This window comes from Canis lupus, chromosome 10, assembly GCF_003254725.2.
Source record: "Canis lupus dingo isolate Sandy chromosome 10, ASM325472v2, whole genome shotgun sequence".
Lineage (NCBI taxonomy): Eukaryota > Metazoa > Chordata > Mammalia > Carnivora > Canidae > Canis > Canis lupus.
Window position 1 is genome coordinate 9,288,421 of NC_064252.1, and position 23,244 is coordinate 9,311,664.

The following is a 23,244-nucleotide window of genomic DNA, read 5'->3' on the forward strand; positions in this document are numbered from 1 at the left end:
AATCATTATATATTGATCAAGTGTAACACTCGGAGTTTACGGGAAGCCTATAATCCTTGTGAATTGGTATCAATTCCATTTAACAAATAAGAAAAGGTAAAGCTCAGGGAGGGCAAGTGACTTGCTCAAGGGATGGTAAAGGGTAGGATAAGAAATCTGTCTCTCTAGCAGATATAAGAATGTCTCTAATTTTTTTTTTTAAAGTAAGCTCTAGGCCCAACATGGGGCTTGAACTCATGACTCCAAGATCAAGAGTCGCATGCTCTACCAAGTGAACCAGCTGGGCGCCCAACAATGTCTGTAATTTTTAAGATGACTCTATATAAGTGAAGACTCCATCTCAAATGTCAAGAATCAAAAAGGAGAAAGTGGAAAAAGAGGGAACTGGGTGTTTTTATAACTTTTGAATACCTAAAGATGACCACAGCTTTCAGGAAGGACATTAAATTACCACTATCCCCAAATTACAGAGTATTCATTACCTTAAGTTAAATAACGTGCCCAAGGTTTCTTAGCTATAAGTGACCCAGAACTAGAATCAGAATGAGGGAAGTTGTGTTCTGGAGGCCGTGCTATTGGCCACTGTGCTTGTGATGTCTGGTCACACCCTAAGCAGCTCTGGCTTTATCCATCTTTATTGGCAAAGTCCTAAGCTGAAGGTGCCCATGGCAGTGAAATAACATATTGTAAGCACACTTGAGAGTATGATCTTGAAGGAACTCTGAACCTTCAAGTTCAAGAGAGTCAGAGTCTAGGGCAAGCCTCAGATAAATGGGAAGATTCATGTGCATGAGGTTCACATGCTTTCAAAGAGACATGAAACGGTTTAGATTTCCCTTCAAAAATGTTCCATCTTTGCATTTTCCTTTTGCGTTGTGTTATATTTCATTAGGCAACAAAGGCTTCATTTCTTCCGTTCCTGGTAATAAGAAGTGATTAATCACAATCACCTGTCACACTTAATTTAGCATTCATTCCATGAAAAGATTTTCCACCAGCGCCCAAGTGAAATTTACATTTTAATGTCCACAGATAAAAAAGTACAGCGGGACGTGTTACGGTTTCTTTTCACTAGGAAAACCATTTTTGAGAATTTAGACTGTTAAATAATCATTTCTTTTATGGGACTAGCTCCAAAGATACATATAAATTTTGAAATCTATAGTATTACTTAGCAATTTTAGTGCTTTACTTTTTGCAGCCGATCATGAAAGCCTTGCTCTTAGAGCCTCCTCTGCAGAGTTGTCTTAATTATGGGGAAATCCCTTTACAAATGGCTCTGCACTTACAGTGCTTCAGCTGGAATCTCATATTGGTTTTATTGGAAATGATGAAAAATTACTCTGCCTGGGACATAGAGTTAAGAATCAGGATTGGAAATGAACTACATTCTTTTAGCTTTAGAAAAATTTGAACTTGTCATATTTCCTTCTAAACAGTTTTTCCCAAGGAGGTTTAATAAAGCAAAAACCTTTTAGAATTCCAGAATCCTAGGGAATTTTTCCAGGTGAAAGGATTATCTGATTCCATCCGTGCATTTAATTGACAAAGAAGTTTCACTCAATTTACAGTGAAAAGAGCCAGGACCAGAAGCCGTGTGTATGGGCTGCCATGGTACTCTTTTTCCTGTGCTTTTCACAGCTCACACAGGTGGGATGGTTCTCTAATCTCAATGACAACAATTTCAGGCTTTCCTCATAGCATTTACAACAGCCTGGCATGTATTATATATTCTTTTGACTATTGCCTTTCTGCCCCAAAGAATATAGGCTCCATGAAGGCAAAGAATTTGTGGCCTCTTAAGGGTATCATATAGTAGGACTTAATAAATACCTATAAATGAGGTTTCACATTTAACAGTAAACATTTCCCTGTCGCTTACATTTTATTTCCTAAAATATCCATGTTTGCTTTAACTACAATTTTAGAAGTTAAATCTCTAAGTAAGTTAAGAAGTCATAAAAGGAGAAAGTAATAAATTCTGCTACATTGACATTAGGGGCTTCCAATTCAACAAAAGTCCACCCTAAAGAAACCGTATATAAGTTTCTCTGTATGAAGAGAAGAAAATTGCCACACACATAACCAGCACAAGATTAGTATCCACAAATAAGTCCTAAAAACCAAAAAGGAAAATAAATCCCAATTACTCATTAGATTAAAAAAATGATAAAAGATACACATGTCTATTTTAAAGAAAAGCAAACACAAATGGCTACTAATGGCCAATAATGACCAATAAAAATAGATCAATATTCAACCTCTTTAGTAATCAGGGAAATAAAAATTAAAAACCACAGTGATATATACTCAAAATAACTGAATGCAGGGACTCAAACAGTACACCAATATTTGTATGCTTATTTGTAAATCCATGTTCAATGTATTATTCACAATAGCCCAAAGGTGGCAGCCACCCAAGTATCCATCAACAAACGAGCGGATAAACAAAATGTGTTTTGTTTACAAGTGGAATACTTAGAGGGGAATGTTATCCAAAGTTATGACAGATGCTATAACATGGATAAAACTTAAAGGCATTTATGTTAGGTGAAATAAGCCAGGCATGAAAAGACAAATACTGTATGGTTTCCCTTCCATGAGGTCCAAAGAGTGGTTACATTCACAGAGACAGAAAGCAGAATGGTGGTTGCCAGGGGCTGGCAGGAAGTAAGGATGAAGAGGCAATGTTTAATGGGTATGAAGTTTCATTTTGGGGAGATGAAATCTGGGAATGGATTACGGTGATGGGTTACATAAGGATAAGAACATACTTAGTATCGATATGCCATACACTTAAAATGGCTAAAATGGTAAATTTTATGTTATATATGGTTTCCCACAATAGAAAAATTAACCACAATGAGATATTTATATCCACTAATTGACAAAACACAAAATAAAACAACCCCCCCAAACTTCTGACAATAAAATGTATCTAACCACCCTCCCCCCCACCCCCCAACCACCATGTGATTGTATGGGAGACAAGTTAAAGTTAAATGAGGTTGTAAGGGTAGAGTCCTGATCCAATCAAACTTACAAAAAGGAAGAGATGCCCAGAGAGCTTGCTCCCTCCGTCTCCATTATTAAGGACTAGCCCATTACAAGCCAGGAAAAGAGCATTCTCCAGAAGCCGAACCCTGAGCATGGACTTTACATTCTCCGGAACAGTGAGACAATGCATTTCTGTTGTTTAGGTTACCCAGAATGGCGTGGAAGCCCAAGTAGGACCAAGCAATAGTGGAGAAATGGGAGCTCACATGCTGCTGACAGGAATGTGTGTGAGGACAGTCTGGGCTGGTCTAGCCAGCCTGAAGAAGTGCACGCTCAGAACCCAGCAACTCCTCTGCATGGTGTGCATTCCAGAGAAACTCTAGCACACGTGCAACAGAAGACTAAGTACATGGAAGTTAACTGAGACAGCTTCTGCATTAGCAAAATCTGCAAACCACCAAAATATACATTGAGAAGAGAATAGAAACTACAAAGAAAAACAGCTGAATAAATAAACTGAAAAACACAGGATGGTATTACCTCTGGGGAGATAAAGAACAATGACATCCTTGAGGGGAGTGGGGCTTCACTTGGTCATCAAATATTCTATATTGATGAGTGGTAGGCATGTGGATGCCTTACTATTCCTGAAAACATGTATATCCCTTCTGCATACTCTTTATTTTACATATATAGAATATTTATTAACAATTAAATAAATGAGGGGCACTCTGGTGGCTCAGTAAGTTAAGCATTTGACTTCAGCTCAGGTCATGATCTCAGGGTCCTGGGATCAAGCCCTGGGTTGAGCTCCCTGCTGAGTGGGGAGTATGCTTATCCCTTTCCCTGCTTGTGATCTCTCTTTCTCTCTCACAAATAGATACATAAAATCTTTCAAAAAAACATTTAAATAAATGGGATTAATGGCAATATATAATACCAAAGGTATATAGCTTAACTACCTTTGATCCATGTTGGTCCAAAAATTTTGGTAGTAATTTTATATCTCTTCCCTTGCTAGGTTCTTACGCTTTTTTTCCCCCTTAATTTACAAAAGATGATAAAGAGTTAAAGAAAGTAATTGTGCTCAATTTAAAGATCTCAGCTTTTCATTTTATCCATTAAAAAACTGAGCATCCTGGGACCCAATTTTCCATTAAGACCACAGAATCCTCTACTGATCTCACAGCCCTGCTGGTCTTGCTTAGGCTCATTAGACAACTTCCCGGCACAAGTGTCTATCATATGATAATGCAAGAGAGAGAGAAATGGAAGGTCATAAATAAATAGAGTATAAAACTTCAAGTTTCAGGGCATAGCTTGGACAGATAACAAAGCAAGCAAAATTCTGATTTAATAAATTACTTGAACTGCTAGAAGAGTTGGCTGCATAAATCACAATTTTACCAGAAGTGCAGCACAATCTAATGGACTGTGAACAGCACATACAGTCTTCTGTATGTTGTCAATCAAGATTCCACATCATATATGTAAAGTTCAAGGGCCACTTAGAGATATGCCATAGGCTAAAGCCACCAATCGTCAAAAGCAACTTTCCCCCTTCCAGGTGAGAATGTCATTGTCTGGTGTTTTGCTTTTGTTTTTGTTATGGCTGGAGGTAGGAGTGAAGTGTTAGAAGAATGAGAAGAATAAGTGCAAAGAATTAAAAAAAAAAAGAATGTTGACACCACTAAGAAATGCTATATTTTACATTTTATCCCACCAGGGTAGATAGATTATTCTGGGGGCACTGACAATGTGACATAGAACTGTTTTAGGTGTGTATTCACATTTACCATTTTATTTAATCCTTAATATATCCTCCTTGATAGGAATTTCTTTTCCCATTTTATAAATTAAGAGAGAGACAGAGAGAGAAAGAGATTAAAGAATTTTCCCAGGGTTACAGTGCGGGTTAGTGAGAGTGTTGGAATGCAGACCTAGTTCTTACTCAAAGTATGGTACTTTGGGCACTATATTATTTCTTTATGACTGTCTTAAAAATAGTTTTTCAAAATGACAGCAAATAGGTGAAGAGGATTAAGAGGTACAAACTTCCAGTTATAAATAAGCCATAGGATGAAATGCACACCGTAGGGAATATAGTCAATAGTGTTGTAATAGCTTTGTATGGTGTCCGAGATGGCAACTAGACTCACCCTGTAGAGCACTGTGTAAAATAAAGAATTGTTAGATCATCATGTACCTGAAACTAATAGAACATTGTAAGTCAACTACAATAAAAAATAATTAGCAAAAAAATGACAGTAAATATAAGTCAAGAACTAATCAGCCAGACGCTTCTCTTCTCCCTCCTATTTAAAGGCTTGTCCTATGTTTTTGGCTATATTCCTGTTCATTAATTAGTTACTAAGAGGAACCATGGATATAAAATATGAAACCAAGTTTGTCAGTTTTGACCCTTCTTTAAAATTCAGATCATTGTGTTTAAGATGAGGCTTAAGATTTTTTTTTCTTTTTTCTTTTTTGTCTCAGCTTGATATCTCACAGTTTTATTTATGGCACACGTAAAGTGAGTGTGGTACTGTGTTGGCCCAGAGTGGGAACTTTGGAACGAGCGTCCCTGGGTATAAATCCAGAGGTGAAAGCTCCAGCTCTGTGCCCTTGGGCATCTTACATAACCTCTCTGTGTCTTAGTATTGTCGTAAAAGGAGGATAATATCCACAGTATGGTTTTGAGAATTAAATAATGTAATGCCTATAAAGTATTTAATAGTTCCTGATAGATAACAAGAGCTTAATAAATATTGGCACTACTATTAGCAGCAAATATGCATACACACGTATGTATGCATCACAAATACTAATAAACGTTAAGTGTTACTATTATGCTATATTAATAGCACAGCATATTACTATTTTTTTAAAGATTTTATTTATTAATTCATAAAAGACAGAGAGAGAGGGGCAGAGACATAGGCAGAGGGAGAAGCAGACTCCATGCAGGGAGCCTGTGGGACTCGATCCCAGGAACCCCAGGATCACGCCCTGAGCCAAAGGCAGATACTCAACCACTGAGCCACCCAGGCATCCCAGCCTATTAAGTATACTCAGGTGCCATGGGTGGGGGTAGGAGCCCAGAGGCAAAGGCATCTTGGCAGAAAAAGATTAGGAAGATCTTCTGGCAGAGGCCTGAGTTTAAGGTGGGTTTTGAAGGGTGAGCAGGATGTAGGAAGAAGGTATGTGTGCTGGGGAGTGAGGGTTTTGCAGGATAAGGAAATGGTGCCAGTGAAATCAGCTAGCACGAAATACACAATGTTCAGACAGATTGGTAGGGTAGGCCACCAGTGTCAAGGGACCGATCACAGTGTAGCAACAGGAGTGGAGATCACACGGAGGGGGACCCACAGGGATTGGACAGTACGTGGGGAATGAGTCTTCCAGGCAGCTCGGTTGGGAAGACATTCATTGTTCCAGGAGTTAGAAAGAGCCATAGAAAAGACTGATAAATACTCCAGCATAAAATATCGACGGGAACTGTGGTCAAACTCTTATTTCATTTACAAAGTTTCCATTTTCTAGTATGAAAAGATTTCAAAGGCAAAAGTTGTAGAAAACATCTGCATCAAATGCCCTCGTTGCTATGTTTCTATTAAATACTGCCACACGTGAGAATGAGTGAAACCTATTTTCTCGAGACACATAAGGAGCTGGATGAATTTAGTCCAAGCACAGTTATTCTACTAGAATGAAAATTGAAGTTGAGACAAACTTGAAGGAAATAGGATTAAAACGATACTCTTCTTTCTATCCAACTTGGCTACTGGTAACATCTTGAATGCATGATGAGCCTTTCCACATGTCCGTGCCTCTTTCTAGAATGCTCTCCTTTTTCTTCCTTTTGGTCTGCTATCTTCTAACTTGGCCTTCAAAATTTAATTGAAGGGTCATTTTTTCTGGGAGCCTTCTCAAATCCTCCAACCTGCTTTAAGTATCCATTCTTTTACTCCCAGATCTCATGCCATAGTCTCATCTTAGCAATTATACTATATCACACTGTACTACAATCATTGGTGTTACATTTATTTGCAAACTATGAAGTCATTGAAGGTAGGGAACCATGGTTATTCAGTACAGAGACTGTGCATGATTCTATACTCCTAATTATAAACATGTTACTTAGCACATACCTGGCACTAGAGAATTGCATGTTGTTCACTAATTACAACACCAGACAGGCATAGATTGAAAGAGAAATTTGTCCCCCTTAGAATAACAAGATGACTTAAAAAACAGATTTCTTATTTCTCTACCTGAAAAACTACAAATAGAAAACATGGCGAAATGCACCCAAAGGCACACAAGGTAGGAGAGAAGTCTCAGATAATGTCTCTCAAAGTTGCTTTGGGCAGTGGTATAAATATGAATTCTTTCTTTCTCGGGTCCATTGAAACTCTACTTTGGTTTCCAGATCAGTCCACCTCCAAATCAATAGTTATGATTTTTCATTATTGTAAAAGAAGAACAACTCTCTCAACCACAAAATAGGCTGTTACAGCATTGCTGGATCATTTTCTCCACATATGAGCATAAAAACGAAAAGAGGAGCATTCAAGGGATTAATGTTTCAAGTAAAAGCCATACAGGGTTTTGCCATAATCTTTCAAGAGAATCTCCTCTCTGGTTCTCCCAAAGCACATTTTCCATGCCAAGAAAAATCACTTGTATTTCAAGGCAAAAACAGACAAAATAGTGTCTTGGAAATAGTTTGTGAACCCCAGTGGGGGGAAAAGCTCCTTACAGAACAAGAACTGAAGAACATTATAGTGAGCTAGTGAAAAAAAATCCAATGTAGAGTATGAATAACTTTCTTTAAAGCAACCTTCAAATTTTAGTGCAATACCTAAGATATCCCGGAGGGGGCCAAGAATAAGAACACACAGTACGTAGACTCACATTTCCCTCATTTTAGATAAGTACAGCTGACCATAGAGCACAGAGAAACAGACAGAGGCAGCTCCCTGTAGTGAGTGCAAAGCTCTCTCTCTGCAGATGCTACCAATGCTCAGGAGCAACAGCTGCTGCGGGCTCTGCAAAAACCGTGTAGCACGAGACTGAGTCTGAGTGATAAGCCTAAATGACTCCAATCAAGTGAAGAAGCAGTGGACATAGGTATCTGAGAAGTTGACCCAAAGAAATCATCAGTTGAACAATTTTGTAAAGAAGTGAAAGGATCCCCAAGGGTGTTGCCATTATGAGCCATCCTCTCTCTCTCTCTCTCTCTCTCTCTCTCTCTCTCTCTCTCTCACTGTGGATGTATCTTGTAAGGTTCTTGGTGTTATCAACCCTGGCACTGTGTGGAACATGCTCATTTTGGTCCAGTGAATAAGGGAAATAAGGATCACTACTCTTTCTGGGCAAGTTAATCATAATCATAATAAAAAAAAGATGCAGAGGAGGACAATAGTTTCTCTAACAGACATGCTGTCAATTGAATGAGTAGCCCAGAATGAAAACAAAAAGAGTCCTAGGCACACACAACATGACCATAGCAGCAATGCTTCATTCACTGCTTCATTCCTCAATAAGAATGGACTGTGACCCTCAGTGCCAAGTTACAAGGGTAATTACAATGGTAAATAAGACATAGACTTAGGTGGCCCCATCAATCCAGTGAGAGAACAAACTAGTGAGCAGGTTCTTACAATGCAGTGTTAACTGCCATCCTAGGGAACTTTCCAGGTGCTAAGGGAAGACACAACAGGAGCAACTAACCTGGACTTTGTGGGAAGAGGGAGGGAAGTGACATCTAAATTGAGGCCAAAAGAAGAGTTTATCAGGAAAAAAAAGGGGATGGGGAGGAAAGAACCCCAAGTTGAGGAAATAACATATGAAAAGTAGAGAGGCAACATGCACACTCCATGGGCTAGAAGCAGCTCCAGACAACTGGGAACAAGAGCCCCACTGGGAGGGCACACATATGTGCACATGCACAGTAGCAGCAGAGGAGAAACTGAAGCTACATTGGTACGTAGAAGCCAAACCATCACTAGCCTTCAGAACATAATAGGGACTTTAAATCTTATTTTTAGGCTAGTAGAATGGAACCTGCAACACACAAATGACCGAAGCAGATTTGTGCTTAATAAAGATCCCTCTAGCTGCAGGATGGAGGGGACCATGCAGGGCCCAGGAGGGCAGGGAGGAATCTAAGTAATCCAAAGATCAACAACATTTGGAGATTGTTTAGAGTTATTTTATTTTATTGTATTTTTTTAGAGTAATTTTAAAGTCTGTTTGGAAGAGTAAGTGAATGGGAATAGACATGACTCCTCAGCTCTCCATCCTCTGTCCTAGCCAAGATGTTAAATTCACTGGAAAACTACTGTCATTAGAATAGAGTGGTGATGGTACAGAAATGGTGCAGACAGGTGATGAGAACAAAGACTCATGACATAAACCTAAATATATATTGGAATTCAGCTCATGATAAAGTGGCAAGTGGGATTGTTTTACAAAACAATTAAACGTTAACCGTACCTAACACCAGAATAAATTCTAGGTGAAATAAAGATTTAAATGTACAAAATAAAAGCAGGTAAAAGCCAATGCTAAGCAGGTCACAAAAGAAGAAAAGCAAATGATCAGTAAACACAGATACCAATTTTTACCCAGCAGATTGGCAAGGATGTAAGAAGATAATATTCCTGGATGGTGAGATTATAGGGAAAAAAGGGTGCTTCCCCTCCCTTGGAGAGAATATAAAATTGCTATGTCCTTTCTGGAAGACAGTTGAGTAGTATAACTCAAACCCTTAAAAATGTGCATGTTGTTTGATCCAGAAGCCCCATGCCTAGGAACTTATCCTAAGGAAGTAACTGGACGGCTACCTAAACATGTATGTACAATGGTGGCAATTGCAACATTTTGAATGGATATTAGTGACAACTAAAATGCCCGACAGAGACAATGAAGTCCCATAGAACCATTTAATGTAAAGATCAGAACTATTTTAATGATATGAAAAGATATTCTCAACTTATTGACAAGTGAATAAATAAGATTATGGAACAGAATGGATAGTACGATTCTATCATACGTATTTGTTTCGAAAAAGGGGGAGGTTTATATATAGAACTATTGACAGTTTTCTCCATTGAGATTATAATTGATTTCCATTTTCTCATGTCTTTTCTGAAATGCTATTGCCATAACTACTTTAATAATCAGAAAAAAAAAGAAAACCCTCTATTTCCCTCTACAAAGAAGTGTCAAGAATAATACTGCTGGGGGAGTTAACAACCCAAAAGGATGCAGGAAAGAGCAAGTGCCTGTATCACATTCCAAATCATTAACAAGTAGCACTTATACAGTCTCTTCTCTGGATTCAAGGAGAAAAACAGACACAGAAAGACTTTCTGCACTGAACCTTAAAAAAAGGGTGAAAATCCTCATCAGAAAAACCAGCAATATTACTGACTCAGTTACAATATATTTTGCATTTCAATTGCTTGGATAATATAGACACTTGAACCACACTTTCACACTCAATCCCCAGTATGATGCTTGCCCATTGACCAGACCATGTCAAATATTCTATAATACGACTTAGGTTAAAGAATCATAGTTTTCTCTTGTGTAGGACTATGTCACGTTTGCACGAATTCTCATGTCACTTTATGTTTTTCACTTATGAAAAAATAACAAGCTGTTGGATGTACTCTAACCTTGCCCACGTTAATAGGACAAATGTTGTTCTCATAACAATGCAAAATCCATGACTATACAGGCCACTTTACTTTTGTAATGTATAGCTTCCCATTTTTAGTGAAGGAATAGGCATCCTTACTATTAGTATATTATTATTCCTACTCATACAGATAAGAGAAGTTACTATCAGAGGAGGTTATATCCCCAAGGGCTTCATGGTCAATCAGTCACAAATGCAGATTTTTATCCAGTTTTGTTTTCATGGTGGTTATTTTTTTTTCAGCTTCTACAAATAAGACTTTTTAAATGAGAAACACTGGCATTGAACAATTTTTTTTCTGTAATCTACATAGCGTAGAATTTTAAAATCATAAGAGTTCATAAATTTCAGTCTACTGATCTTATTGAGAAAGAAAGTAAAGCCCAGGGAGAGTAAGTGACTTTTCTCTTATCTTAACTCATTAGCAGAATGGGAACCAGACCTCAAGTCACCTCCCTCCATTACAGTGCTGATTGTGCTACAGAGAGAACCTGAGGACCCGAGAGCCATGACAATTTACAGAGCATTCCACATACATTTAGTTCCCACAATAACCCTGCGAGGTGTTCCTACTGTTATTCTCATTTTGGAGAATTTAAGTGCCTTTGTAATACTTTTAGTCACATAGTCCAAGGCTTTATAGCCAAGGCCAGAGCTTTTCCACTCTGAAATCAAGGCTGGGGGGTGTTTTCTGTAATTAATCTCAATTCAAAGGGATCCATTGCTAAAAAAGTTTTGGAACTTAAAATTATATAACAATATTCTAAAAAGATTCACAGAATGTAAGACAATTATTTTCCAAAAAAAAAAAAAATAGAGAAGTCTTTTAGATCATAGATCTTCTCAAAGCATCAGCTTTCTATAGATAATTGAAAATTGAACTCAGAGAATAATGAAAGCTTACCACTGTTTAGTTTAGCAAGAAATTCGAGAGGGCTCTGATCCGGGTTAACCTTTGTATCATTAATATCAGGCAGCTTACAGCTTAAATAAAAATCGTCAATGTAAGCATCTAGGGCTTCAGAGGCAGAGAAATAAGACTTTTCTTTATATTGGATGGAACCATCAATATTAAAGGAGATGCTGTTGAAGACTAAAGTTGCTGGAAGAGAAGGTTCAGAAGCGCTAAAGTGATGTTTCTGAACTGACTTTGCCATGGCTTTCTCAAACTGGGCTGCAATGTCCATTCATCTTTCAAAACACTCTAAACGCAAAAAAAGGTAGACTCCAGTTAAATAGGAATGAGTGATGATACAGAAACCTTGCCAATCTTCACATCATGCGTATTTATTTTTTACAAATGCAACTGCTTTTATCCCCTTTTATGCCTTACGTATATTAAACTCTCAAGCAATGTTCACTGATTAACAGTTTTATTGACATGGCTTGAAATATAAGCTGTACTTTAGAAACAAAATAGGGAACTAGAAGTATGAGCCTTGCCAGGAAAAGCATAACATGGAGGTGCTACTTCCCTTTGGTTTTAGTTTTACTGGATTGGATGAGTAATTGTGGAGTGTTGAGATATTTTTATTTTCTACATTAAAAGAGGACAAGCCTCCAGAATCATGTCACAGTTTTTATTCCCTAACAACTGTTCCCACTCCATTGATGGGACAAGGGAAGCCATGTATGGAGACAAGAAAACAGGAATAGAGGATCCTGGCACAGAAATTATGGCCAACTAGGAAACAAGAAGAAGTGAGTGCTGAAAGAAGTAGATTCGGGGGGGGGGGGATATTGAATCCTCTAATCTTCTGGCACTGACCTTGGTGCAAGAGTTCAGCTGCCGTGAGCCTTTGTGGTCAGTCCCACCTTGTATCAACCGCTTCCTCTCCATAGCAACTATAAAAAATAGGTGCTATGAGTACTCTCATTTTCAAGATAAGAATATGGTGGCACTTGGAGATTAACTTGTTCGAAGGTACAGAATAGGGAAGTGAGAGCCAAGGTTGAACTCCAGTGCTTGGATCTGAGCTTGAACTTAACTACACTAGGCCACCAGCCCCACTGTCTCATGTGTGCTGGAATTGCCAGACCTGGGATCTCCAAACGTCAGCCCCAGGTAACACGTCAGAATTGTCTGCCAAGATTGGGTGCCTGAGTCCTGTGGTCTCTCATTTCTCTAAAAAGCTCAAGAGTATTCATTGATACGTGTAAGGGGAAACACCATCTATTTGACAGCAATATCTAAGTAGTGCCAAAGAGAGGGTACTCACTTTTCAGTCCATTGAAATCCGAGCGGATATGTTGTATTTTCAGAATGTTACATTACATGACATCATAATGCCTAAAATTTCCATCTGTGGGATATTATTGAGTTTCCTCTAATGTAATAGAGTTATACAGAGGCCTCTAAGGACCTGAAGAAAACTAGGGATCATCTTCCCACAAAGATGCACAATGACAGATGCAAATACAATGGGTTCTAAGATTTTGGAAGCTCCTTCATGGTCCCTCTTCATCTGAACCCTGGATTAAGACTTGTTATCTAAAGGGAGTGTTAGATGTGGGAAGAAAGGAAGGGAAAGAAGGCTACCTAGGAAAAGAACAGTAATAAGATTCTTCCCAGGAATGAAAAAAACTAACCTGGCGTCACATACTCTTGGATGTATGATAAGAAGATATCTTTTGATATTTTAGAGGCTTTCCTCAAAAGGCACTTTCTCTGTAAATCACTATCATGGTCATCTTCCTCCTCCTTCTCCTTCTCTTGACTTGTCCATATGAATTTGTTACTAATACAGACAATGGGCTTTAGAACCAAGGAAGAAGCAGGTTAAACTCAGTTCTATCTTTTACTAGCTCTGTGCCTCTATCTCGTCTCTAATAAGTGTTTTCTTCATTTTAAATTCTGCTTAATACTTAGCTCATAGAGTGGCTGTGTTTGATCTTCTGCTGCTTTGTACCACAATGGTCACACCAGGAGTGAAATATTGAAATAGTTTCAAAACAGCTGGTGAAGGCTGCCGCCCTTCAGATGAGTCCCCTATCCTCCCCAAACCAGTGCCTCCTTGCTACCCCATTCCTGACCCACTTCACCCAGAAGCCCTCAGACCTTCCCATATCCAATGACTTAAGAGCTACTGCCTGGCTTTTTAGGACTATGCTCCACCTTTAGCTAATGTCCCTTCTCTCCGGCCAGTGCCCAGCCATACAGATTATTAAATGTGTTGAATATCATCCCCAAGAAGATATGGTTTGCAGTTTAAGTGTTAATGTTTTTCCTTTCCTCATCCTTAAGTGCTTTGCCTCACCCTATTCACATTAATCATAGTTTGACCTACATGGTAGCTGGGTTTGTGTCTAATTCGCTCTCTAAGCTCAAACAAAACAAGGAATGAATGGGTATCCCAGGCTTTCCAGCCCATGGCAGTTGCTCGATAAATGTGTGTTGAATGGAATTTCAGACAAAATGTTCCTTTTGCTGTGAAGCATTCCAGTGTGATTACTGCAGTTGTGAAAATTTTCTGAAAGATCAAGTCCTTTGGGTTTATTAGTAGCTGCTGAGAAGCAACAAAATAGGCAAACAGGATAATGTATTAAGTCAAGGATTTAATGAGAGAAGGGCTGAATGCACAGAGGGCAAGAAGTTGATGAGGGAGTTGGCGAGATTATCATCCATGGTGGCAATATTTTTGAGGTTCGCTTGTAGCAAATCTTTAGTACCAGACTGTCCCCGTGTGCATCTACAGCTCAACGTCCCATTTTAACTGGAGATTTAAAGGCATTTTCTGTATTTTTAAAAAATATTTTATTTATTTATTAGAGACAGAGAGAGAGAGAGAGAGGCAGAGACACAGGAGAGGGAGAAGCAGGCTCTATGCAGGGAGCCTGACGTGGGACTCGATCCCGGGTCTCCAAGATCAGACCCTAGGCTGAAGGCGGTGCTAAACCGTTGAGCCACCTGGGCTGCCCCAAAGACAGTTTCTGTATTACCTAGTTGCATGAATAACACTATAAAGGAAACTTGATAATTACATATTTCTAAAACAATACAGATGGAAAAAAAATCAATGTATAAAACATGTTGATAGTCCTGGTAAGTGAACACTATAAACGTAAATTTATTTTGTGGCTTCCATTTTATCATACACACGGCAATGTGCAAATTCATCCTCTTGGTTTTTCACCTATTTTTTATTCCTAGAGGCTAAGCAAAGAAAGGAATGGATACTCTTGTAGTTTAAAAGTAAGATGACCATGTGCAATAACGAAGAGAAGAAAAAAAAATCAGTAATTTCCTAACTATAAATCAAATAAAATGCAGATTGTCTGGATATTTTCCCCTGGCAATTTCATGTTTGAAGTTGGTCCAGCTCCATTCTCTTTGATAGTATTTTAAAAAAATGTATTCAATCTATAAAACCCCAGAATATGCCCATCTACCAGGAGGGAACAGATTCCTGAAGAATATGATAGATTTTCGGTAGGACTAGAGAAAATCACGAGCTCTGTCTTCCTTATCACTTCAGGTTATGTCAGACTCAGTCAAAGGAGCTGAGTCCCTCGATCCTGGGCAGGGAGAAAGGTTCACAGATTTGCACAAAGTTCAGTTTCCCTCTCTCATTCAATTCAATTAAACACACAGTTACTGATTTCCAATGTGCAAGGAACCATGCTAAGCACTGCATAGGGATACAGTGATGGACTAGACTTTATTTCCCTCACAAGAAGCTTACAGTCCAGTAGGAAAGATAAAAGCAGCATATAAATGAGTGCAATCCAAGAAAGGGCACGCCAGTGCCATCAAGCACCCCCAAGGGGGCTGGAACACAGAGAAGAGAGAAATTACTCCTGTTCCATAGAATTGGAGGAGGATTCGTTTTAGACAGAATATTTAAACTAGGACTTGCAAAAGAGGGTAGGAGTCCAGACACACAGAAATGAGGAAATAGACATTCCAGGAAGAAAGAACCACATAATCAAAGACCGTGAACTAGAAAAAACCTACATGCAGCTATAGATGGAGGAATGTATGTGGTTTTCCTGGGTTGTCAGTGGGAGAGGAGGATGGAAATACTATATTCTCTACTGTGCAGCTAAAGTGGTGAGCTTCAGGGCCAGGTATTACATCTATTTTACAGAAAGGAAAACTGAGCCACAGAGAGAGAGCTTTCAGAGTGCTCCCAGGGAATGGATCTAATGAGTAATAGATCTGGGACTTAAAGCTTCAAAACTCATATTCTTTCTTTACATCCCCAGGTCCACCGTCTGGCTGTCTGCCCCCCAGAACAGCTGAGTAAACAAGCACAGGCTTGCCTGGCCACTCTTCCCCTCAGTGCCTGGTGGTTAACTCCAAATCCAAGCGAGAGTATCCCACCCCACCTGTGCAGCAACCAGAAATCTGTACCCCAGCTTAAGTCATTAATGGACTAATGCTTTCGAAAGTCTACTTGGGTCATCTGGCCAATGGGATACCTTACTAGTCAGAGTCCATCTATGCCAACTACATCTCAGGATGCTCGGGAGAGACAAGAAGTATCAGGGCAGAAATATTCCAAAGTCTTACGAGCTCTGTCCAAGAAATTTCGTAAGCCAATAAAACATGTTTTACTAGAGAGAGATGATCTGTCATACAGTCTGATTCTGATAAAGTTCTGAGTCCCCAAAGATCAAGCTATACACACGGTAGGCTTCAGAATTTGAATTTCAGTAGAATATAGTTGCTGCAATGCAACTTAAAGTTTCCCAGTCCAAAGGGCTTAATGGAAATACTTGGAGCATTACCTTAATCACCAGACACTGTGACAATACCTTGTACCTGTAATACCTTCTTTGAAGGATAGCTTACACACATGGTCACTATTACTAACTATTCAGATGTTAAACCACAGGCTGATCTTAATTACTGAAAAAGGGCTAGAGAAGAAACCAGCATTTGAAACACATAGGACTTTACAGATCAAAAATACTCTCTTTGAGGTTTGTCTGCTAGTAATTTGGTACATGGCATGCAATGAGTAAAAACATAAACTGGTGCTACCCTTGGGTTTTGTAGTTTGGGCTATGTCATATTTTATTTTATTTTATTTTATTTTATTTTATTTTATTTTATTTGAGAGAGAGTCTAAGTAGACTCCCCACTGAGCATGGAGCCTGACACAGGGCTGGATCTCACAATCATGACCTGAGCCAAAATTAAGAGTTGGGCACTTAACCGACCGAGCTACCCAGGGCCCCTTTTATGTCATATTTTAGATCAACAGCTTATTGCAGTGTTGCGTCACGTTCTTTTACAAACCCAACTGGCAACCCCTATATATATACACAAGGAATAAATAAATATTCATTGTAAATGTAGAAAGGTAATACATTTACAGAGGTCAGGGTTCTGGTGCTGGTACTGCACTCACCAGTTTCAAATCTAGCAGCATGACTTTGGGTAAACTACTAAACTTCTCTGTCCCTAAACTTCCTCATCTCTAAAATCATGATAATAACCAACTCACAGCCCTGATGTAAGGTTTAAAGGGGATAATATGGGTAACACTTAGAAAAATGCCTCATCGACATGGAACGTGCTCAGTAAATGCAGTTTGCAGTTGTTATGATGACTGCCTTGTATGTAGTCCAAATATGTGGCTGGTCTTGTCTTTCTGCTGGAACATCCATTTCTCATTGAGATGCATATATTTTGTGATTTTAACGGATTCTATCCTGCCTAGTCAAGCAGTGGTGTAGCAGCTTTGGAATGTTAAGCAGCAAAATAAGAAACCTAGAATTTCATTCATTGTATCCATTAATCTCCTTAAATTCACATTCCATAGATAGAAGGATTATCCTAAAGCAGGATCGATACTTGATTCGTTCCACATCCCAGAATCTTCTCTAGAGCCCAGGAAGCCTGAGGCTGGAGTAGAGGCATCAGCAAAATTTAAATTATTTCCTAAATCTTAAGCTTTAAGAGTTATTGTATTCTGCTCTAGGGACTGCTTTTCTCTCTATGTCATTTAGTGGTTTTTTTTTCCCAGAAAACATTTTCAATTTCTCTTTATTTCCAAATCAGAATATTCACAATTATTGTTCTTCAAATGCAGATGTGAGCGCTTCAGCAAAAATAGCTGCCAAAAGACTTTAAAAGATTTTATTCACTTTAATACACCATGACTAATTGGGGAAAACAGCAAACAAGCACATTAGGATTATATCTGTAGGCCTGTAACCATTCGCCAGCACACTGGCGACACGTTAAGTGGGATTTTCCTATATTGGGTAATGAGGAAAAAAAAAATCCCTTTGCTTGGTGGAAATCTCCATGGACATAATTGTAAGGAGGAGGAAAGGGGAGTTTTTATTCATGCTTTCTAAACTAAAGAGTATCATCTATCACCTCTGGATGCATTGTTTTTATTAAGGAAAAAAAGTATTAGAATCAGGAAGGGAGCACATGGGGCCACCTGAATCCATTTCCTACTATAATGTGCTCTGTATTCTAAGAGTTGTCTCAGCAATGGTGGTGGCATCTGGAAATGATTGTGAGAAAAATCGAACTCCTAGAAAGTAAAGGGAGCTCTGCGTAGTATGTTTAAATTTGATGGAAAAGAAGTATTCCACCTTTTGGGAAAAATGGAAAAAAATTCTTAATATGAAATCAAATACGGTGAAACAAATTCTTCTTCCACTACTCCAATATGGAAGCCCTACAATGGGGGCCATGGAGAAATACAAAGAGATATCAGAGATGCCTTTGCCTTCATGGAGATTGTACTATGGTGGGAGAGAGGAACATGATTTTGAGATTTAGCAGTTGGCATTGGCCACTTAGTGTGAAGGTGTCAAGGGGTAGAGTCAATGAGTGCAGCCTTTGCACAGGGGATGCTGGGGAAGGTATCTCACTGGCAAGCTGATATGCCCTGTCCTGATCTCTCCATGAGCTTTTGCCCCATGTGACCAAAGCTGATTTGACTAATGAGAAGTTTAGCCTTTCCCTCAGAATCTGATAAAAAATTTCTGCTTCAGAGACTCTTACTCAGGACTTTTTTTTTTTAAGATTTTATTTATTCATGAGAGACAGACAGAGAGAGGCAGAAACATAATCAGAAGAGAAGCAGGCCCCCTGCAGGGAGCCCAATGCGGGACTCGATCCCAGGACCCCAGGATCACGACCTGAGCCGAAGGCAGACGCTCAACCGCTGAGCCACCTAGGCATCCCTACATGGGATTTTCTTTAGGGCTTACATATCCCTCACAAATGGCAGAAAGGTAAAGGTGAGGATTATAAAGCAGGCTACAAGCTTTTCATCTCTAGTCTGTTTCATCTGTGAAGTAGAAATGCCAGTTGCTCTACTTGAAAGATTCCAGAGGAAAAGAAGAATATTAAAAAAAAAAAAAAACCCAAAAAACAAAACAAAAATCCCACAGAAAACCCTCCAACACTTACACGTTTTAATTTGGCTGTTCTGGAATGAGCTTTATTGTGCTCACAATTATTCGTGGCTGGCAAATGTGTGATAGCTCTGGCGCTCTTGGAATGAGCTGGGCCTATGGTTCCTTGATAGTGATTCTATATCACAAGCTCTGTTTCCATATATAATTTTCACTGAGTTCCCAAATGTAAAGGAGAATGAAAAAGTCCCATGAATCTCTTTCCCACAAGTATTAATGTGGAATCAATCTAACTACTAACCTATTATAATTTCCCAAACATCTGTTTTGCCAAACACCAAGCTACTAAAACAGGGCACTTTATAAACTTTAGGCACCCCTGTAAGCTGAACAGCTCTCATTTTCACAGAATATTTAACAAGTCTGTACTAGTCCACCTATTTCCTAAAAGCATCCTAATGCTTTTCCTAATGCGAATTTCCTAATTCACATTTCCTAATGCGAATACTAATTTGGGAAGTAGAATCAGTGAAGAATCTATCGTCTCTGGATTAGCAGTTCCTCCATTTATTAATCCGATGTACCAGAAGCTTTATCTCACCATTACCTTTTCTTCAGTTTCTTACACACCTTGACATGTCAGCATTTATGTCACTGAGACTATACTGAACCCAAGAAATTCTTGACCTATACTAGACCTAAAGGAAGAAACTATTTGCTGTAAGAACATAGCAGATCTACCATAAACCCCATCTAAGAGAATTGTTTCTCCTGCTCATATCAAGCACATAGGAATGAAAATTTAAAACAAAACCAATGGAGCATAGCCACCCTTAGAAATAAGATTAAGTTTAGTCTGTGGACCAAACTTTGAACTGAAATGTATACCACTGGGTGGAAATTGGAGTGGCCTATTGGGCTCAGGACAGGACAGACTATAGCGACCTGATGTCACATAGAATCAGAAAGAATGGAGACTAAAAGCCCATGCATGGATACAGGATGATCACATGAGCCAGGGAGCTGGGGCAGGACCGCCGCTAGTGAACAGACGTTAAAAATGCTGTGACCACTGCCCAGGACTGTGATCCCTACTTGGTTGGAGAGGAGGGAAGGAGCAGAACTACCAGGCACCAAACCAAGGCTCTAGATTAAATCATGACTCTTTCAGTCATGAAAACCTGCTTCTCAATGGTTTAACCTGGGAAGACAGAAAAAGACAACTACAAGAATTTGGGACAAGGAGAGGCGATCTTGGGGAAGGAGGGGGTGGGGGGAGAAAAAATCAAAAGAACCAGAACCACAACAACCAAAGCAAAATTTCCACCTAAGATGAACTCGCAAACAAAGAGCATCATACAGTACCAAAGTGGATACAGTGCACGTCAAAAATATAACAACAGCAGAGAAATAGGTCAAGTTCTACAGAAGAGGTGGCATTGGAATCACACTTGTAGGAAGAAGTTTTGGAAAGCGAGGAAAGGAAGGGGCATTTTGTGAAGGAGAAACATCACATGCACGATCATGGAAGTTGACTGTGGAATGGTGCTTGCTTTCCAGGAGGCCCGGGGAGGTGGAGGAGAGAACTTGGAAATTGTGGGAAAGGGGGACATGCCTTATAAACAGATTGGGTTAGCCACTGGGGATAAACAAGAAGGAAGTTTTAAGTATTTTGAGTCTGGGAGCCTAGTGCCACTACGGCAATGGTGAAAATTAGAACAGGGACTCCCTTAGGAATAAGGAAAAAAGAAATCTAATTTCGTGGTGCTGGTATTTTGCATTCTTATTTTATTTTTATGATCTATTTAAAATATTATAAGCAGGAAGACAGAAAAAACATGGGATGTCTTAGCACCCATCATCAAGATTTAACAAATGTCTATGAAATCGCATCAGATATTTTTAAAGAAATAAAGTGTTGCATACACAACTACAGACCAACAGCTCCATCTCATTTCCCTCCTTCTTCCCCCAGAGGCAACCACTATCCTCAACTGGGTGTTGTTATCCTTCAGCTGTGGAGGTTTTTATACTTTTCCTATAATTGGATGTTCCTATAATATATACTATTGTTTTGTGTGCCTTAAAAATTCACATAAAATCATTCTGCATATTTTTTTTGTAATATTTTTATTTCTTTTCTCCCCCCTCACTATTTTGCTTTGAACAAATGTCAATGTATTGACGTTGATGCAGGTAGACCCAGTTTATTGATATATCATATTTAAAGGAAATTAGATACATTGAAGGTCAGGTGAGAGATTAGAGCTGGAGGTGCTGATTTGAAGGCTATAAACATAGAGAATAATTGAACTGTGACTGCAGTTTTGTTTTCCAGGCTAGAACGAGGCATCCACTAGACTCTGAGTTCTTGGAGTGCAACGACCCTGTATTACTTATCTTTGAAAGTCCCACAGCACCAATCACGATGTGATACTCCATGAATGTTTGCAAAATGAGGGAATGGATGAATAAACAGCCTTGCTCCCCTTGCTCTTTTTTTCCCCCTGTGAAATATGCAATGCACAGCTTGGAAACAGGCAACCACAGGCAAATATGAACTATAAGTAAACTTCATTAGCTAACATAGTTTTTTTTTTTTTCTCAATAGAATCCACATTTTAAAATTGTGATATTTCCCAATAAAGACCCAGATCCCTGGCTTTTATTGCAAAATCTCAATATCTAACAATGCCTGGCTTGTCCTTCTGCCTGGCAACAAGCAAGGTGAGTAGTCGCAGCCACCCTTAAATAGGCCATGTGCTTCCAGTGGGACACCCACACTTCCCATCGCAGGTCTGACACCAAGGCCCGTTGTCTGTTACGACAGTTTATTGCTTGCACTGTTTTTTGTTTTTTTTTTTGTTTTTTTTGTTTTTTTTTTTTTTTTTGTGGTATGAAATACTTCATCGTATCCTAGCCTCTGAAAAGGAGGGGGAAAAATAGAGATGGACTGATAGGGCCCGGTGCTTCACACAAAATTGGCGAGAATACCTTTCTTTGCAAAAGTGAAGACTATATCCTTAGATGTGTAATACACAATGATATGCACCAACAGTGTGTCTAGGTGGGACAGTCTAGGTCCTGGGGGGTGGCCTTATTAAATAAATAATAAAAACCTGGATTCTGTCGGCATTTCAGTGAGCAAGCCAACACTCTTGTCTCAAATACTTTTAGAATACAATATTTTTACCTGAACTGTAAAGAAAGAAACTTTCTCTTTAGCTTTTTAGTATTTATTTTCACACAGTTTTCATCCCACTAGAAAATCCTCCCTAATCACCCAGAAACCTTCCTAATCTCTATTTTCTCTCTTAAATAGCTCCAACAGGAGCTGTCATAACTCTGGTAGAGCTTGTTATCGGCACACATCATACTTCTAAAAATTGAAATCTCTATGTTTTGATTTGAATAAGAAAATATGGGAGTGGTTCATTTTCACTCTAGCTGTAGCAGATTTGCCTCATCAAATCCCCATCTTTAAACGATGTAAGACAACTCTTTAATAGCAATTTGTCAGTCCAGGATTCATCACCAGCAAGGGTCCTGGAAGGAGGAAGGTGATGAGCTGTCAGCGGACGGTGTGATGCCCAGGAAAATCACTCTCAGACCCCCCCAGTGAAGAACACTTCTGTGCTTGGGAGTCACTTTGGTGCCCAGTCCTCCCAGCTGGACAGAGTACAGCATCAGAAAAGGTGGTGGGAACAAGAGCCTTAAAGTTCTAAGTGGCTGAACAAGATACTTTATTTGAGCTTTATTCTGATATTCTGCTCAAATGAATTAAGTCTTTCAGGTCCTTTACATCAATAGAAGGTTATTTTTATTGAGGAAAAATGGTGTTTGATTAGGAAGCTTTTTCCCAAGTTTCGAATTGGTAGGGAAGCAGGCTCTACAAGTTGTATCAACCCTCATCCCACATTTATATGGGTTTAAGCGGTTTTATTTCCAGCTTCAACAGTTTCTTCTCACAGCATTTTAAAGATTTTCCCCTACAGTTAGCATGTAACAAACTGCCAGGAAAGGTAAAAAATCTTCATGGCTGGGCAACAGAAAGACAATACACAAAGCATGATAGCCATAAGGTCTCTGAGATAACAGGAGGAACCCTAGTTTAGAGGACTTTAAGGTTTTCTCAAATATTTTTTAAAAAGGTATTTTTTGGGGGGGGATTCAACTTAAATTTTAGTTCTTTTTTTTAAGATTTTATT

At 39.0% G+C, this 23,244-nt stretch overlaps 1 protein-coding gene across 18 annotated transcripts in view; it reads right to left on the reverse strand.

Annotated features, from left to right (window-relative positions):
- The window catches only part of GRIP1 (glutamate receptor interacting protein 1), a 661,865-nt gene that overhangs the window by 217,801 nt on the left and 420,820 nt on the right, over nucleotides 1-23,244 (reverse strand). For 5 of the 18 annotated variants that reach the window (XM_049115118.1, XM_049115115.1, XM_049115113.1 and 2 more), the window contains exons 1-3: nucleotides 12,928-12,982; nucleotides 12,477-12,553; nucleotides 11,613-11,912 (exon numbers count right to left, since the gene is read on the reverse strand). The exons of 3 other annotated variants lie outside the window; for them this stretch is intronic. In XM_049115118.1, coding sequence (XP_048971075.1) covers nucleotides 11,613-11,895 — 283 coding nt within the window. In that variant the 5' untranslated portion in view covers nucleotides 11,896-11,912; nucleotides 12,477-12,553; nucleotides 12,928-12,982. Of the gene's footprint in view, nucleotides 1-3,043; nucleotides 3,194-11,612; nucleotides 11,913-12,476; nucleotides 12,554-12,927; nucleotides 12,983-23,244 lie in introns of those variants that run through there. 10 more of the 18 variants (XM_025476683.3, XM_025476677.3, XM_049115124.1 and 7 more) reach the window with 7 other exon arrangements.